Here is a 19,334-nt window from a genome sequence, read left to right as displayed (position 1 = left end):
TCACATAGTCAGACTGGTGTAAAGGGCAGTGTTATCATTGAATGTATAAATACACATTAACATGTAAGAAGTAGTAATTCATTTTGCCTTTCTATCTACTACTGCTAATACTACTATTCGAACAACTTTTTGAATTGTAATAAACATGATTCAGAAAGTTTAAAAAGCTCTGCAGCTTAAAGGAACATGGTAGAAAGGCCACGATGTGGTGGTGCAATGCTGACAGAGTTCAGTTTATTCATCTGGTTTAAGAAAAAAATTTTTAGAAATTACGTCAACATGAAAGAGATCTCTGCTGGGACAAAGGGACTCAGCTTTGATGATAAAGGCATAACAACATCCCCCCAGATGAACACTGAAAGATTTTTTTTTTTTTAATTCAAAAGGAATTAGCTAAATGCTAAAGATACTAGAAGAAAAATTAATTAAATACTAAAATACAGTCTCTACCTTTGAAGTTCCCTAAACCATAGAGCTGGGGGCTTCTATCATGGAAGGTATCAGGCTGTGCTGTTTTTTTATCCCTGCAAAGACTCACAAATGACTGTGGTGGAGGGAGAGGCAGATGAACTTGATAACCTAATACAGGTGTTCTCACACTATGCTGAAAACAATTCTTAATGCAGGATTGAAGAGCTTTTAAGGAACAGCTTTTTATCCTGTGTAGCTTCTAGAATAAATTACTTACCTTTTTATGCTAGGGATGAATGGAAGCATGACTGATTCATCACAATGATTTCTAGCCTTCAAACCTGTGAATTTGTGTGTATCTCTTTTTTGTTTACTTAATACAGGAATATACTTGCTTACATAGAACTCTGTGTGAACTTCATGGTTGCAGAATTACATGCATTAGGCCCGCCAGCTGACAGGTTGCAGGGATCAGGAGGAACGCGCTCTCATTTTCCTACAATGTACAGCTAGATGGGACAGAAATATCTATTTTCCTCTAAGGTGTCTGGGATTTGCTGTAGCTGCAAAGAACTTATCTGACAAGACTGAACAGTGCTCACAGTATTTATAGAGAACTCATCTTTATTATATATTTCACTTAAGAATCCTACTCAAATGATCAGGATCATACTACTCATCAGATTTGCAAAGGAAAGGGATTTTTCTGCAAATCAGAGTTGTAAATAGCTGAGGCTTCTTCAAGAGACAGTCCATAGCTTACATCTACACTAGTAAATTATGTAAACATGTCAGTGAGTTTTTTCTTGCCGTGAGGACCCCTGGCACAGAACTTCTTGTGTCCACCCTAATAAGCTGAATCTCCAGAACAGAGTAGCTTTGTATGTATTGCCTCTTCATAATTGTGTGTGGACATCTATTGAACTTCTCCTGGAAATTCTTTGAGTTTAGTTGTTGTCATGGGACAAATCTGTGCAAGGAATTTTTTTTTTTAACAGTTCAATGGCCTTTTAAAACAGTTTGATAATACAGATAATAGAATTTCAGTGTCCAGGAGTGCCTTCCCTTTCACTTTTTAATTCAGTAGTACAGATACATATTTTAGCATAGGGCATGCTCAATATCCTGCCAAGTAAGACTTGAAATTTTTCCTTTTTAAGTGCACTTGGAGGGTGCATTAACATTTCCAGTTTGATTCATGGCATGTCAGGAGGCTATTGCCACTCCAATTCTTGACCATCCTGTTGAACTGATAATACTCTGCCTCTGCAGTTTCCTTCTCACTGATGTGTCAGTCAGTTGTCAGTGACAGCTGTACATCCATCATGCATTTCTCACCTGTCTTATGTGGCTGTTCAGCAGCCCTGAAGGTGTGCCCAGAAGTCCCAGACCTCTTCCCCATCTGCTACATCAAATGACTTCTGATTCTTCCAGGGTGGGAATGAACATGTAATCAACGATCTTGCCTCATACCTCTTTCCACATTCAACTTCCCCAGCCTGCTCGCGTTTCGGGGACATATGCGCTCACTTTTTTAGGAGGCATATGATCTTCTGTTCCAACTTGGGCAAAGGATTTCCTTGGCTGTCTCAAAAATAAGGCTGCCATCTCATCCTGAGGTTTTTTGCAATCTACATATCTGTATTCTTACATTCAGATTTTGTGTGGTGGCCATCTTACGCATTCTGTCAGTGAATCAAAAAGGAAATATGTTCACATCTTACATACTGCATGTTTGTATAACTCTCATTGACCATTGTTACTATTTTTAGTGTTTTGTTGAGATAATTGTTGGCTTGAGAATTTATCTTACGGCTTTCTTTGGCTCCTAAAGTATTTAACCAGCTCCTGGTGACAGCTATGACCCATCTTCACCTTTGTGGGTTTTTTTTTGTTTGCGTTTCTTCGTGTGAATTGTTTGTTTGGTTGTTTTTTTCTTTAAAATAACAATTAGACCTAACTAATTTCATGGGTAATTTGGATGATTTGTCATTTCAGAGTTTTCTTGGCTTGAAGCTACTATCTGACGTTGACTCTGTAGTCTTCTTCATTTTGGAACCCAACATATGTGGGTTAAATGGATTCCTTGGAAATTCAAAGTAAAGTTAAAGGAAGTGGTGTCAAAACCAAAAAAGACAGGTTAGGCTGAGTTGGTTAAATTATATAGAGAAGCAAGCAGCTTGGTACATAAAAATGCTAAGAGCTTTCAGACAAACCACAAGCAGAAACCATCCATATGAAAGGAAAAAAGTGGAAAAAAACGAATCTTGAAGATAATATAGGTAAAGGAAGTCATTGGACATTGAAAACTTCGAGGTGTTTTCTGCTCAGACATAAGAGTGTCTGAATGCTCCTTACAGGAAATAATTGCTGATAAAATTTGAATATTTAATGCAGCCATAATTTGAATATATTACTACCTGGGTATGTTCTTGCAAAAATAATTAGTGTACTGAAAAATAAAATGGTGTTTTCCGTAGTTGCTTTGTTTTTCATTGTCGTCATGTTTTCTTACAAATGCTAGCCTGTGCATAATGAAGCATAATGTTGCTACCCAACATAAACAGAAGGATACCTTGGTCTTTGTTTTTCAAAAATGTAACAGGAACAAGGAACTTAATTGATATCAATCTCCCCTATCACAGTTCCTTGTGAAACTGAACTGAAGGTAATTTTAATTTCATATCTGTATTAGAGTAAGCAGGTTCAGATCATAAGGGCAAATTTTCAGCTCTGCTGAAATCAGCAACACTATTTTACTTGAGTTTAGTGGAACTGGCTTTCTTCTTAAACATCCACTATATCTAAGGATGTATGCCTTTAATTGTTTTTTTCCTACTAGCATTGGATATTAAAAGACATTAGAAGACCAGTACTTCCTGTGTATTGCACAGACTTCATTGTATTCAGTTCTAGATCACATTTTAAGGGATTCAAGCAAGTTTGGGTTTTCTCACTAAGGAAGCCTGAGCCCTGTCTGCTTTCTGTGAGAAATAATTTTGCATGAATTTCAACAGGATTTGGTTCAGGATCTGTTGTAAATGCAGAAGTAAGAAGTTTGCTTCCTTAGGTATCTAAAAGGCAGGAAATAGTAACAATTTTTCTTTGCGTATTTTTGTCATCTCAGAGCTTTGTGACATACAAATCCTTACTATATTCCACTACATTTTATATGAGAATGCTGATTTAACTACCTCCCTCTCTCCAAACAGCAAATGGGAAATCAGTGAGAGCTTTACATGCATCTGGGATGGCAGAGTTTAAACCACCTTGATGAGATTTGGGTTCAGAATTAGAGTTTAATCCAACAAACTGCTCCATGCTCAGTACCTTTAAAAATCACAGGAATTCCATGTCACAGCAGTTTATATGCATAGAGACTTTACTCGATTTGTTCTAAATTGTAAGCTTTGTTACTGAGTCCATGAACCTGGCTTACAGACAGACCTCAACTCTTTAAGCACTGAAAGGTATATATCTCAATGATCAGATTCCTACCTGATAACATTCCTTCTGTTATTTTTAACAGAAATCTGTGGTGGCCTGAAATTAGTAACTATTTGGATTAAAAATTAAAGTGTAAAGATGGTATCTTTTCATATTTGTTTTCACTCACTATTCAAAAGAATAGAAATAATTCTGAAACCTACTGCAAGGAAATCAGTATACGTCCTTGTAGGAGTGTTCTCATGTCACTAGCCATATCACAGGATTTCATATTCAAAATATGAAAGTGTAATTAATGAATTGGCTGCTGCATGAGCACTGCTATTATTATTAGCTATGTTGCAGAAAACGTCTTCATTCATTTTCAGCTCCAGATACTTATAAGTTAGCTACACAAAAACTCATCGAGCTTCTGTATTTGAAGGATTGTATGTAAAATGATAAAAATTTTCCTTTACAGGCATTATTTAGATTTTCACAAAAATGTTTTTCATTTTAGTTCATTCTAGTATACTCCGAAGACAGATATAATAATTGGAAAATAATAAGAAAGGAACTATAATGGCAGTTTGTAAGATTTTTTTTTTTTATAAATTGTTGGTGTAATAATTGAGAGTTATAATTTTTAATTAGAATCAAAGTTTACATAGTAGGAGCTACAATTAGTATTATTTAGTTAGTAAGTGTAAGACTGTAAGAGGATTCCAATTATGTTCAAAAAGTAAGTGTTTTGAATCGGTATCAGTCTATAGATAGGCTCCTGTAACTTTGTAACAGCATGGAAGACTGCTTTATGAAGCGGTGTTTACAGATATCCACTTTAACCATTTTTTTCTTACTGGCAGGTATCCCACTGGCCTGAGGCCAGTGGCTGTGAGGGTACTGCAGCTTGTGGTTTACACCAGAGTGTAGAAAATGCCGACACCAGCTGGCTGCACATAATTAAGCTGATTGTGGTCTGACAGCTTGAACTATGATACAGATATGTGATAAATATAAAAAGTATCTTACAAATTTGATTCTCTAACATATTTTATCTACTTTTTTCTCGACAGATATGATATCTGCACTTACAAAAACAAGCCTTGTGGAACACTGGGTAAGATCATAAAGAGAAATTTCAGCTTCTATTTGCTGTTTCCTTCCTTTATACTCAGCTGTTGATTTATTGAGTGATTAGATCTTTTTAAGTTTATGGTTTCAAAATTTTGCAGTTTTATAAACATGAACAAGAAAAAGTAACCTAGGTGGGTTTTGGCTTTGATACAATGCTGGAAGTTTAGATTAAGTGAGCTGCTGCTGTGTATTTCTTCTCTGGCAGGTGTAGTTCTGATAAAATCTAGCAGATGACTCAAGCTTCTTGTAGAAGAGAAATTGTTGTTTATTTCGATTGAACCAGTCTCCGTGATCTAGTTAAAAAAAAATACAAATAAAAGACCTCAGGAAAGTTAAACCAAACCAAACAACAGAAAACCCCCATCTTACAAAAGAAACAGGCTGTGAGGTTTACACTGTTGCTGCGTTGTACACAGGGAGTGCAGCTTCAGATTTTTCCTTTCACAGACTTAGAGAAAAATACCACAGTGATATAAATTACAGTAACATTTAAACAATGCTTTGATAGTGGAGAAGCACACATAATGACCTTAGATGCAGGATGAAGAGCTGTTGTTCTCTCCCTACCTAAATTTGTCACCAAAATTTACCTTTTATACTGCTTTAATACATGAAAGAAATATTATTCAAAGACTAATAAAACATTTATTTATATTTTTTCAATTTGCATCTTTTCATAAGTCTCTCAGAAGTAATTAAAATTGTAATTCACCTAGTTTAAGATTATTAATACTTTTCTCAATCAGAGCTCATAATGGTATTTGCTTGTCTTTCACTGTATTATGTGCTTTGATAGTGTTAACTCTTGTTAATTTTTATACAAGTCCTGCTCAAGTCAACATGATGCTTCTGGCACAGGGATGTACTTTACATAGGAAAGGTACCAGAATTTTGCCTGCTGTAAATATAAACAATATCCACAGCATGTTTTAGTAAAAGGCAAATGATGGTGATGAATTTCTAAATGTAACTGACTGACATCTTGGTGGAGGCAAAAACTGAAGAGATTGTCTATATTGCTGTCATAGAATTGTCTTTGCAAGTGTTAAGAAGTTTCGAAAAAGTGTACATTCACGCATGAACTATTTGATATTTTTACGTAACATTTTTAACACAGATCATTAATGTACTAGTTGTTACTGTATCAGACTTTGGCATAAAGGCAAATTCTGCTTCACTTGAATCCAGCATAACAGGATAAACTTTGGCAAATGTTTTATTAAGCAAAAGGTTTGATGAAAAAAAAAAAAATGAATCAACCGATATGGTATCAGTTCCAACACTGTGTTAGAGGACCCTTGGCAACACAACCATGACAATTTATTTGCATTATAGGCATTGAATTGGAGAAGAGACAAGGCCCTGTGGCCCTCTTTTGCAAGGCGTTTAATATGCTTAAGATCTACTTATGTCCAGTAATTAAAGTTAAGCATATATTTAAGGAGTCTGTGAACAAAACCTCTTGGAGAGGTCTCAGAAGGTCAAAAGAAACCTGAACCTGGTATTCTAGGAAGCAACAAAAGTAAAGGATTTTGTGTGGCACAGAAATGTCTCTTCTATTCTAGTTTCTTAAAAGAAGGAATCTTTCATGGAACCTCTTAGAAATGATAGACCTCAGATGTCTTGCAGCACATCTGTGGCTCCAGTGAAGGAGAACTCCTTTTTAAAATATGAGCCTTAGACTGAGTTCTTCACTTGATCTCTGTCACTTTCTGCAGGCGTGGTATGGAATTATGTTGATCTGGACTTGTAAATCACTGGAGCAAGCACTCAGTTATAAGATCTGAAGATCGAGATGACTTTAACAGTCAAATGTGTTGGGCTTTGCAGGGGAACATGACAGTTGGTATATAAGTACTGCCATGTTGTCTTCTGAATGTCCTGCTCAGAATAGTGTAGGTGAACTGTAATTATTGTATTTTCTACAGGTTGCACACTGTGAAAAGTACAAAGGTTTTTCTACATGAATAGTTTTGTTCTTCTGATATTTCATCCAGTTCTCAGTAGGTGTTTCTACACTGATGTAGTAGTCGTACTGTTTTGATGCAAATTCTACAGACTCACATTGTCACATTTTGCCTGTGTCAGTTTGATTATCAGAGTAGTTCTGATGTGTACAAATTAGATCTGTTTTGGAGAAAACTTAAGTCGGAACACATACTCCCCAAATGCTCTGTATGTGCCTACAGGAGACATGAGGGTCTAAATCACTACATGGGCTGTATTCTTGTGATACCTGTAATATTTTTTCCCTTTAGAAAGATTTAAACCACAAGTGTAGCGAGTGTGTTCAGCCTATGGGGTTAAACTAGTCCAAAATAGAGCGTCCAACCCACATAGAAAGATACGTGAGGAGCCTCAATATCATTGCTTCATGCTTCTGATCCACTCCTACGGCTCCAAATTACTGGCTGACGTGGACACAGCCAGGAAACACTTGTCACCTTATGACTTGCTTACTGTTACTCCAAACAGAATAATTGAAGGGCCTGCTCATATAAAGAGCATGATTTTTTGATTCTTCCCCTCCCTGCCCCATTTCCCCCATTCCCCAAACAAAGTTACACTTTTTTCCAGTTGTTTTTCAGTTACAGTGTAGTTAACTGAGCAGGTAATATCCTTAAAGGAAGGATTAATGCTTCTTTCCGATAAGAGTTCTAGGGAGCGATACATTAAATAAATCTGATGTTTAGAAATTCCTTTAGAGGCACTAAATTATGACTGCAATACTTGTTTGATAGTCTGTTGCTGAAGAATGTGCAAGATACGGAAGAGACATATTCTGTAAATGCCAGTGGCTTTCTCTCTCTAAAGTTTTTAAAAGCGCTTGTAATAAAGTAAGGTTTTAATTCCAGAAGATGATGGGTGATAAATGGAAAAGGTTTCCATGGTTAAATGAATGCTTGTTATTAACATGTCTCCTCTCTCTTCATTGATGCATTCAGTTTTGTTTTTTTAATTTTTTTAATGTACCATGTGGGGCTTTCCATAGCTAAAAAAGTTGCTTGTATGTTTTTATGAACCCACTAAACTTAAACAGATTTCTTTAGAAAAATAATGTGGATACATTTTGCTTTCTTGAGGCTCAAGAATGTTAAAATAGAAATGCTTTCTTGAATTCCCTCTCCTGGCTCAAGTTACTAGGTGGTCCCAAGTTACCAGAAGTAAAATTTATAAATCTAACCCCTAGTCTAGACATTTTCCAGCACTGACTGCAGTTCAAAAAATATTAATGTCTAGCCGGCAAAGTGAAATTCCCCCCAGTGATTTTGCGAATGACTAGAAAGTTAACCTTTTGCCAACTGTTCCTTCTGTGCATAGAAGTTATTAAAAAGAATCCAGGCATTTATAACTAGGGCTTTTAAGACTGAAACACCTTGGCATGACCCTTTGTGTCTCCTTCTGTTTATTCAGGCTTGGCCTCTGTGGCTGGAATGTGTGAGCCTGAAAGGAGCTGCAGCATTAATGAAGACATTGGCCTAGGTTCAGCTTTTACCATTGCACATGAGATTGGTCACAAGTGAGTGAGTTTAAAAAAATAATGTGTTTTAATTTGTCACCTTTTTAATATTAGTTCAATAACAGATTTTTTTTTTTGCTTCTGCATGGCTGTACCATCTCTATTCTGATGCTCCATGTTTATGTATATAGTATTAATGAGTGACAGTACGTTTTATTTAATATATATTACCAACGCTTTAAATTTAGAACTGAAGACTCATTGTTTACCCATTGATTTCAGATTCTAGTTAAATCTGTGCTTTTTAGATTTGGCTTGCAACCTTCCTACTCTTTCATATTTTTAAATAGTTGGCTTTGAAAATTTTCTTTTTTTCCCCGTCTTTCTTTTGTCTACCTTTCTTTATGAAACAAAACCAGTTAAAAGGAAATTTTTTTGCTTCTTACTTTGTCTTAAATACAGTTCAAACTATTTATACTTGAAACATATCATCAAACTAATTTATAATTAAAACATTGATTCTTTTGTCAATATTCATACACTTTTAATCATCTTTCACTCAAGCATGAAGTATATAAAGCAGTCATAGAACAGTCATAGCATCACTTGTTACATTTTAAGCATCAGCATATCATTTTAAAAAGCATGATGAAACTGATGAAATCTAGCTAGAGTTTGGTCTGGAAATATTTCAGGTCTTCCTTCAAAAAGACAGCATTGTTAGTACATTGTGATGACTCTAAAAGGAGTCAAGGGTTTCCTTTGTTTACATGGGTTGACCAACACTGAGTTATGGATGACATGTTTTTCCAGTCATTAGCTGATGCAACTGCTAAAAGTTCCAATGCAGCCTGAAATGGAAGCTATCAATATGCTGATCAAAAAAAGGAGTTGGAAGTAAACAGTTATTTCTAGCCTACCTATCATGCAAGATAATCACTGGGCAAGTATGGTCTCATTTATATTACCTATGAAAAAAATGTTGTAGTTGCACTGAAGTAGAACAGTTTTAGAATCCAAAAAGCAATTGTATAAGTTCTGAACAAAATTTACTAAAACACATGTAATTCTCCTCATCTTCATTTCCTTCCTTCTTTTCCTTCACTTATACGAGTTGAAAAAGGGTAAAGGAAAATACATTTCCAGTGTTGAGGAAAGAGCTCCTCCAAATCACACTAGTTCTGAAATTCTTGTTAATAACATCTTAACAGTAACAGGTGACCTTACTGTGAATTTGTCACATACTTAAACAAGTAAACTATCTTCCAATGCACATCTTCATTCTAATCCATATGTGATACAACTGCATATTTTGTGCAGGTTATTCCACAGATGCATGAAAATCATTTAAATACATGCAGCTATTTTATCATGCAAAGCTGACATGATGACAAGATTTGAAGAGCTTGGACTTTGATTAGAAATTGAGAAAATATGGCGATAGCATATATCTCGTAATCACAGGAATTTTTTTAACCATCTGTGTTTTCTACATTCCATATTTTTGCCTTTTTATACGTAAGACCTTTTAAGATTCTGAAATCTCAGCTCTTTGAGTCTTTCATCTCATCCTGTAGCTGGCATGACATGTCAAATGCTGGTTTGACAAGAAAGTAGAAATAGTGTTCCTTTACCTAATCAATATACAATGATTAAAGACAGTTACATTGCAAGCTTGATGTTAAAAATTAACATACCATGTAGATGCCTTCAGTAAAAGCTGGAAGGTGTATGTGGGCAAAAAATCTTTAAGGTTTACAAAGTTTTGTGCTATCCATGCATTACCTCCCATTCACCCACACTGTGACTGAATTATGACTAAATCAAGGAAGTTGTTATTTTCTCTCTGCTTCCTGCTTCCGAGTACCTACTAGAAGGTACTTGCATATGTGAGTAAAATAACTGTTTCAGGGAGCCTTGTAAACTTTTCTCTTTGATTCTACCATGATGATTGCTTTTTTTTATTCAGACATAACATGGGAAATAGGGAACTGATTTCATCGTCAAATTAAAACTGGAAACATTTGAGGGACATGTCTATACTGAATATATGACATACAACAAAAAAGCACTGAATTAAATTAGAATGAGAGCATCTGCACTTTAAAAGATCGTGTTCTTATTAATTATATAGTTGCCATGGAATACAGAGTTTTAAAAAAAATATATTAAACTGAGGAATAAAATTCTTTTGTGATTAAAAGAGAACGGTAAGGATAATACATATATTTTAATAGATTATCCACAGTTTCTCCAAAATTGAATTTGTAAGATTCCCTGATGGAAGTATGGTTCAACTTACTAGTTTCTAGTGGCTTATTAAATTATAGAGTGAGGAGATTTATTAGATTATTCATTCTGACTTACTGTATATTATAACATTTAAAATTTGACTTATTTAACCTTGTATTGATCCAAGTAACTTCCATTTGGTTGAAGAATATTCTCCAGAAAACCACTTAGTTTTGAAGACTTAAAGAGACCGAGAATGTGAGTGTGATTATTATGGCCAGTTACACTTTTTATTAAATATTTATAAGTACTAAAAAAAATATTATTTTGACTTCTGTTCCGTACCACTTGTAGTTTTTATATATGTATAACCCAGTTTTGGTGCAGATAAGCTGTGTGCAGTTGAGACTCATTACCAGCTGTTGTATTGAAGATGACTGTGCACTGTGATTAACTCTGTGTTTGTTTCTTGAGGTCATAAAGAATGGTGATAAGATTAACAGTTTTGTAGTTGTTTCTCCTTATGCATGGTTCTGAGAACAGCCTTGTATTACTCTTAATACTTCTGTGAATCAGATAAAATTTAGAGTGGGCCCTTTACCCTTCAGAATAGTGTCTCTAGAAATTTGACTTATGGTGCTTGACTTACAGAATGTTTACTTCCCTACCATTATATATTTCCCCTGAAGAATTGCTTATGATTTCTGGTAAGCAGAAAATCACAACTAGTGACTTCTCATGGTAGGAGTGAGAATTGAGTGTGTATCTCCTGCACTGTCAAGTGGAGTTTGACTTCTTAGTGAAGAAAGAAACTATTTGCAGGCTCAAATATGCTCAGACAAGTTGTAAGATTTAAGATTGAGTCCCATTTTCTATTTCCCTACTAGCTGAGTTAGGGTCTTTCTGTTCTATGCTTTTTTAATTTGGATACTTTCTAAAATGCCTGGATTGCCCCACGCATGCTGTACAGGGTGCTTAGTTGAACTGATAAGGAATTTCAGGTTCCACTGGAAGGGATATATCTTTAAAAGAAAGGCATTGTGCCATTCATTATTGCAGTCCTATAGTGTTAGCTGAGATCTGGAAACTAAATAACAAGGTGAAAAAGAACAAATAAAATAGAAGGGGGGAAAAATGTCAAAACATGAGGATAGTGGACTAGGCTTAAAACAGAGCTGCCCATAAAACTTGGGAGTAAGAAAATAATTTACTAATGATGGACAGCTGTTGAGGGCTGCAGAGAAGGAGCAAGAAGAAGAGGCTGGTGGCTAAACTAATTTCTGGAAAGTCAGAATTGTCTTGACTTACAAAAGGTGTAATCTGTTGAAATTCAGAGGAGTCCAGCAGTCATATCTTGGTGAAAAAATGTGTAAGAACTATTAAGATAGATTATATTCTAATGGAGTAAATTGTCTTCAAGATGAAGAACAACAATAATATTTCTAAGCTTTAGTTCTGAATTAGTTTATACAGCTAAAATGTGCTCGCAATTCTAGCACTTCTTTTAGTCAGGATGCAAAGTAGAAAAATCACATAAATACTCCTCCTCAAATATAAGAAAGTTGGTCTTCAGTGCTGAAGTAGAAAGTTCTAGTCTAGGAAATCCTAGAAGTACTTTCAGAAGCTGGTTGTCTTTTTCTCATTCTTCAGTGATCAGTGAGCTTCATGTTTGATCAGTCAAATTTCAGCTGCATTATAAGTCCCGAGTTTGAGTGAGATGTTTTCTAGAAGAAATACATGTCAAGGAATGTATGTGTTGTACAACTAGAAGGAAAATACTCCGATCTGAGCTAATAGGGACACATATACCAAACTTCAAAATAGCTTTCTAAAACAGTTGAAACACAACTAGGATGAATTGTACTAACACCACCAGCTGTCCCATGAACAGATCTCCAGTTGATGCTGTCATCACTGCTTCATCTATGATGATGATGATGTCTTCAACTATAGCAGGGCTGACAGACCATCTCAAGTCCACAATGTATGAACATCTCAAGACCAGCCAGAACAAGTTAAAACTTGTCCCTACTAGATGCCTTGGGTCCTGCTAGATGCCTAGGACTGACTAAAAATGATGCTTTAAATTTTTAGGGACATAAACTGTCTAAAGTAACTTTTTTGGTTAAAAAAAACCACAACAAAACAAAGCATGTCCAGTTTTTGGCTGAACAAGCCACATAAGACCGTAATCACATTCGTGCTCTCTTCTCCCTTCCCCCCCCCCCCCCCCCCCGCCTCAATCTTTTTTGTTACAAGAAAATGGTTTTATGTCTGCCTTTGTAACATCGCAGGTATAGAAGCATGCAACTTCTACAGAAAAAGTCTTCATTGGGGCATCATTTGTAATGATGTTTTGTGCATATAAAATGAGATGTCATAGACACTGCAAAGTATGTGATGCTGTCCTGCATGACATCCCTGTCTTTAAATTGGAGAGACATGGATTTGATGGATGGACCACTCAGCGGATAAGGAACTGGCTGGATGGTCGCACTCGAAAGCGTTCCGGTCAGTGGCTTGATGTCCAAGTGGAGAGCAGTGACGAGTGGTGTTCCTCAGGTGCTGGTGTTGGGACCAGTTCTGTTTTAACATCTTTGTTGGCGACATGGACAGTGGGATCGAGTGCACCCTCCGCGAGTTTGCCAACGACACCAAGCTGTGTGGTGGGGTTGACATGCTGGAGGGAAGGGATGGCATCCAGAGGGACTTGGACAGGCTTTAGAGGTGGGCCCATGCAAACCTCATGGTTTAATAAGGCCAAGTGCAAAGTCATGCGCCTGGGTTGGGGCAATCCCAAGCACAAATACAGGCTGGGTGATGAGTGGATTGAGAGCAGCCCTGCAGAGAAGGACTTGGGGGTACTGGTGGATAAAAAATTGACTATGAGCCAGCAATGTGTGCTTGCAGCCCAGAAAGCTAACCATATCCTGGTCTGCATCGAGAGCAGTGTGACCAGCAGGTTGAGGGAGGGGATTCTGCCCCTCTGCTCTACTGAGACCCGACCTACAGTGCAGTGCTCAGCTCTGGGGCCCCCAGTGTAAGAAAGACATGGACCTGTTGGAGCAGGTCAAGAGGAGGCCATGAAGATGATTGGGAGCTGGAGCACCTCCCTTATGAGGACAGGCTGAGAGAGTTGGGGTTGTTCAGCCTGGAGAAGAGAAGGCTCTGAGGAGACCTTATAGTAGCCTTCCAGTACTTAAAGGCCACCTAACAGGAAAGCTGGCGAGGGACTCTTTATCAGGGAGTGTAGCAATAGAATAAAGGGTTTTAAACTGAAAGAGGGCAGGTTTAGATTAGATGTTAGAAAGAAATCCTTTGCTGTGAGGGTGGTGAGGCACTGGAACAGGTTACCTAGAGAGTTTGTGGCTGGCCCCTCCCTGGCGGTGTCCAAGGCCAGGCTGGACGGGGCTTTGAGCAACCTGGGCTAGTGGAAGGTGTCCCTGCCCGTGGGAGTATGGTTGAAACTGCATGATCTTTTAAGGTCCCTTCCAATACAAATCATTGTATGATTCTATAAAACATCAGTCTAGAAAAATTATTCTGGTTTCTGTGGCATATTTACAATATGAAAAGGGCTTGTGTCTAAATATCTGTGAAATATTATTTGAAGTTTAGGATTTACAATACTAAAATAATTTGTCTAACATGAAAGCATTCTAATCAAGGAAAAAGAATGTAATAACACTTCACAGATCTTACGAAAAGTCTACGAATAATAAATGGATGTGAAGAAGTTTATTGTAACCTTCAGGGCATCATGAATTTTCAAGGAAATCTGAGCTCACAAGTTTGCTTCCTGATTACCCACTTTGACCTACTGTGTGGAGACATGATGCATTCATTCTCTGGCTTTGTGTGGCTCACACACCGTACTTTGTTACTCTAGTAGCATGAAAGCCAGATAGCTATAGCAGTGTAAACCTGGAGGAGAAGTTTGTGTTCTACTTTTTCTAATATTCTCATAGAAGTAATTTCACCATAACAAAGTTCAGATTTCTGAATAAGCTGCATTTTTTTAGTAAATTAGAATTTGCTGTGCTTTTAAGAACTACATATGTTACTTAATACTAAATTATGCTAATATATAGAAATTGTATTTGATGGGGTGTTTGATCATCAGCCATAACTCAGAAAATGATGCCTAGGAAGTAAATGGAAAAAATGTTATGTTAAAGATATGCTAAAATTATGTTTAATTTCATAGCAAGTATGCTTTTTACAAAGCTACCATTTTTCAGTTAGTTTGTTTCCCAGATTTTCAGGGAAGTAATATGTTTCACCAAAGTAAAAGTTTTAAATTCTGCATTAGTTCAGCATAAAGGGTAAGGGATGCTGCAAACCATATAATTATCTCTAAATGCAGGAAAAGCAACAGTTAAGGTTAAAATCCACATTAAGACATGGAAATGTAAGGCCAAGTAACTAACCTACCTTGATTTCTCCATTCAGGGGAACGATACAATATCAGGTAGTTTCAATAAATGCTGTCAACATTTGTGATCCTAAATTAAAATAAACTGATTTTTCAAGACCATCCTATTTTTTTTTTTCTTTCATATGTAATGTCATTTAAGGGTGAGTTGCAGTTAGCATTCTGTTATGAATCTATAAGCAATACTTTCATAACATTGGCTAGGAATACATGGAGGGCTACAGAGAAAGGGGAGAACTTTGTTTTATGACATGGTATGGGGCATATGGTTAAAAAAACTAAAAAAATGATGACCTTCCATTATTATAAAACCATAAAATATGAAGATTTTATCTTCTCAAAAAATTTACCATAACATTGTATTAATTGGCAGATATTTCACTGCTAGTACACATGAGAACAGTTAAAATTATCATGTATGTCCACACAGTTGTTGTGTTTTGTTATATGTAGTTCATAGCTCTGATATTGTAGGGGGGGAAAAATTATCTTTTAATCTTTAATAATAGGTTATGTTCACATTCATGCAGTTTTTGTTGAACAAAATAATATGCTGCTTTTCCCTTTCTTCCCTCTTCTGTATGTTCTAATGTCACTAAGAAAAGGCAATTTAAAGCTATGGCAACACTTACAGATATAAGGAAGCTTCCAATTTTCTTATTTTTTCAACACCTTTTTAATAAGTATGGAAATAAGTACAATATACTACAAAATTAATTAATACGAAGTTTATGAAAAAGCTGGCATCTAATAAAATGAACTGGCAGTTTTTACAAGGAAATTATAATTCACCCTTTAGGTGTTATATCTAATACAAGAATATTTGTTCATGCATGCCTTCCATCTTTTCACTTAGTAGATATTCACTGTTAGAAATTTTTGAAATATTCTTCACTGGTGCACTTTATGACCCTTCCCTGCCCTTTGCTTCATTCCCCATAAATGTTGGGAGAGCAGTGTGTCTGACATGCTGAGGCACTGGAGGAAATTCTAGCAATATACCTGGATCAAGATACCTAGCCTGAAAACGACCCATTTAACTCTTAGTATATATGTTTATTTTGTCTCTCCTAGTGTAAATAAATACTAGTAGAAAACTTCTTAAGGTTTCTTTGATGTCTTAGAAAGAAAGGTTTATTTTTCCTAAGAGTTACATGTAGTTATGCAGCTCAGATAATGGACAAGAATATCAAGTACTTGATTTTACGGTATTTCTCTTGCTTGTGTTCCTGCAACTTTGTTGCCTCACCTGACTCCAGATTCTCAGTCTCTCAGTAAGCTTCCTTACACTGTTAAATGTTGACAAAGTAAGAGCCACTGCTTTAAAATAATTGTCAGATAATGTAACTCATGAATCGGTAAGTGACTAAAAAATTAACATACCCTGTTGTATGTAGAGAAAAGAAACAGTGTTCTCTGCACTCCCAAACACTCCAAACCCTAAGAAAGCTAGGAAGTGGTTTGATATCCAGGTCATTGGTACTACAGTTGGAAAGCAGAGATAATTCATAGCGAAGGAGAAAAAGCAGTTCACTTAAGTAACACCTTTGAGAACTTCAGTGCTAGAAAGGTACATAGTACAGAAAATAAACATCAGTGAACAGTACTGAAGAGTATTCAGATTGGTTTGGCTCTGTCTTCTCTGAATCTTGTGTTTCAGTATTAAATCAGAACAGAAGCATCCTGGTTGTCTCACAAAAGTAACTGCTGTCATTTCAGATACATCAGCAATAAGTGTTTTGACAATCATTGCCATCATAGTGTAACCTCATCTTAAATACAGATGAAGTTGTAGGGACCTGCAGTATTTTTCCTTCACAAGATGTAGACAAGAAGTTTACATTTCCATCCTTCTCTCTGCTTTATACCCCAGGGTCACTGGTTATCTACTGCTGTTTTATTCAGTGCAGTTGAGACTGGTTATCTCCCCTGTGATTTTTTTTTTTTTAGGTTGGATGTTAAGTTGGATGTATATTACAGGTAATTTGCCTCAGATAATTTTTTTCTGATAAAAGGAGAAACAGATTGGCAGGATAAAAAGAATTTTTTCCATTACAGATTGTAGTGAATGAAACAGGCACAGAGCACTGGTCAGATGTGCTGCTTTCTTATTATGTTCTAAGTAGTATATAGAGAAATTACAGAAGAGTTTCAATTATGATGCTGCTTGCATGGTTCTTAAATGTGATACAGGGGCTCGCTTGGGAAAAGAGGAGCCATAATGCTTGAAAAGAAAGAGCTGCTGGGTTAAATATCTTTCCTTGAGATGGAAAGGTAATTTCATAGGAGTCCTGTGTCACCTGAGAAGACTTTTCATTCTTCATTGTGCATCTGGCTGTTCTTTCTAGACAAAATTTTACTTGTAGTTTTAGACAGGCTTTTTAAGCCAGTGTAAGAAATATAGTCTGCATCTGTTAGCTTGAAAAAGGTAGGTAAATTATAACAGTGCTCCATAAAGAGTATTTTATGTTCCTTCCTTTCTTCCATGCCTTCCAACCCCAACCTAACTGCAAACATGCTTTTGTAAAAGACATAGCTTTAATGTAATGATGGCTAACTATAACCAGTGTGTTCCGATGGAAATAAAACTGGTACTTCGGACAGAATTGTGATTTCATCTGCAGACCTGGCCATAGGAATGCAAATTACTGGGCTGTAATGGCATGCTGCCACTGCCATCCTGGAAAATAGATGACAGTAATTGCAAAACTCCTTTTGAAGCATCAGAAAGAATTAGCTGCACCTAATGATTAGTTTCCTCCTATACTCAGAAGTGAGGTCAAGCAGAAGAGCCTTCTTGGAAGGGAATAGATGATATAGATGAATGAGTATTTATAAAACATGAGAAAACCATCTGCTCATGGAAAAGCATTGAGTTCCTGTGTGCATCAGGAATCACAGCTTCCATTCACAGACATGCTTTTTATCAGGCATACCACTGCCACCATCAGCAACATCATATTTTTCATGAGGAGAGCTGTTAGAGGAAGGAAAGCTATTAAACTGCAGAGTTTGTTCTTTTTATAGGTCCAAAAGGTACAAATTTCATTTCCCAGGTAGTTGAAGTTTGTCATTTCTTTGACAAATGGAATACATTAACCAGGGATAAGCTGAATATCAGATATAGTCAGCATGATCCAATTCAACTCTTTCTTTCCATATACCCAAATGGCCATTTCTATGAAGGAGTCAGTCATAGAGATTACTAAAACCAGTCTTTCTATTTTGAGAAATTGTAGAGACAATTCAAAAGGAAATGTTTCTATTTGAAGTACCCCTGATTCTAGGAAATGATGGCAGTTGAGAATTAGCTCAAAAAGCACAGTTTTCAATGTAGAATTCTGGTTCAGTTTGTTACATTGGGCATCTTAAGTTCTTCCCTCTAAAATATATATATCAGTATTGAAGACTGATAATAACACTGGTCCGAAAGTTTCATTATAATACATACGTTGCTGAGATTAGTTATTTTTAAAGCCTTATTTTCATATGTGAGGGGATTCTTTATTTGATGCTATAATAATTTGTCAGTCAGACCTTGCCCATATATAATATAGTATATGGCTTTCTGCATTTATGAGATATACACTGAACTAGATACATGTAGGCATTGCTACAGACTAGGTATTATTTGGGGAGACATCTCATAGGCAAGAAAGTGATACTTTTTTGATGATAAAGTCCTTCCCCATCATGTAGGAAACATCCATCATTCACTGATGTTCCTTTTTATATATCCTTGCAATTAATAGGATTTGGGAGGAATGGTTAGCTATATCTTGTGCTTGTAGGTTGTTATGATCAGCTGAGGAGGTGAAACAGTACCCAGTGTATTGAAGTGCAGAGTGGCATAAAGATCTTATATTTTTATACCATATTCTGGAGCAATATGTCCAGGTTAATATAACGCCACTATTGCCGTTTTCAGTAAAGAAAGTGGCATGAACTGGTATGAAGTGGCATTGTCAGTAGATAAATGGACAGCCTCTAATCTACTACTGTTTGTATCTTCTGTCAGTCACTGCTAAAAGTTTCTAGAAAGTCAGAACAGAGTGCCTGAACACATACGTGTTCCTGAATGATGAGTAAGGAGTCAGGGAGTCAGTCTTACTAGCATTTGCAATACAGAAGGCTCCAAAGACTGACCCTTTTGTATGATATACCAGGAAGTGACAGTTATGCTGCTCTGGGTATGCAGAAGCTCAGTTTTGACTTTCCTTTGAACTACTTCTA

The 19,334-nt window shown here is 36.3% G+C and overlaps 1 protein-coding gene across 2 annotated transcripts in view; it reads left to right on the top strand.

Moving 5' to 3' along the window:
* ADAMTS6 (ADAM metallopeptidase with thrombospondin type 1 motif 6) overlaps positions 1 to 19,334 on the top strand; it is a 153,869-nt gene that overhangs the window by 50,881 nt on the left and 83,654 nt on the right. For both annotated transcript variants that reach the window (XM_074932526.1, XM_074932525.1), the window contains 2 exons: positions 4,914 to 4,957; positions 8,389 to 8,494. In XM_074932526.1, coding sequence (XP_074788627.1) covers positions 4,914 to 4,957; positions 8,389 to 8,494 — 150 coding nt within the window. The remainder of the gene's footprint in view (positions 1 to 4,913; positions 4,958 to 8,388; positions 8,495 to 19,334) is intronic.

Source organism: Athene noctua, chromosome Z (genome assembly GCF_965140245.1).
Source record: "Athene noctua chromosome Z, bAthNoc1.hap1.1, whole genome shotgun sequence".
NCBI lineage: Eukaryota > Metazoa > Chordata > Aves > Strigiformes > Strigidae > Athene > Athene noctua.
Note: the sequence above shows the minus strand (reverse complement) of the source record. Positions and strands in the feature narration are given on the sequence as shown.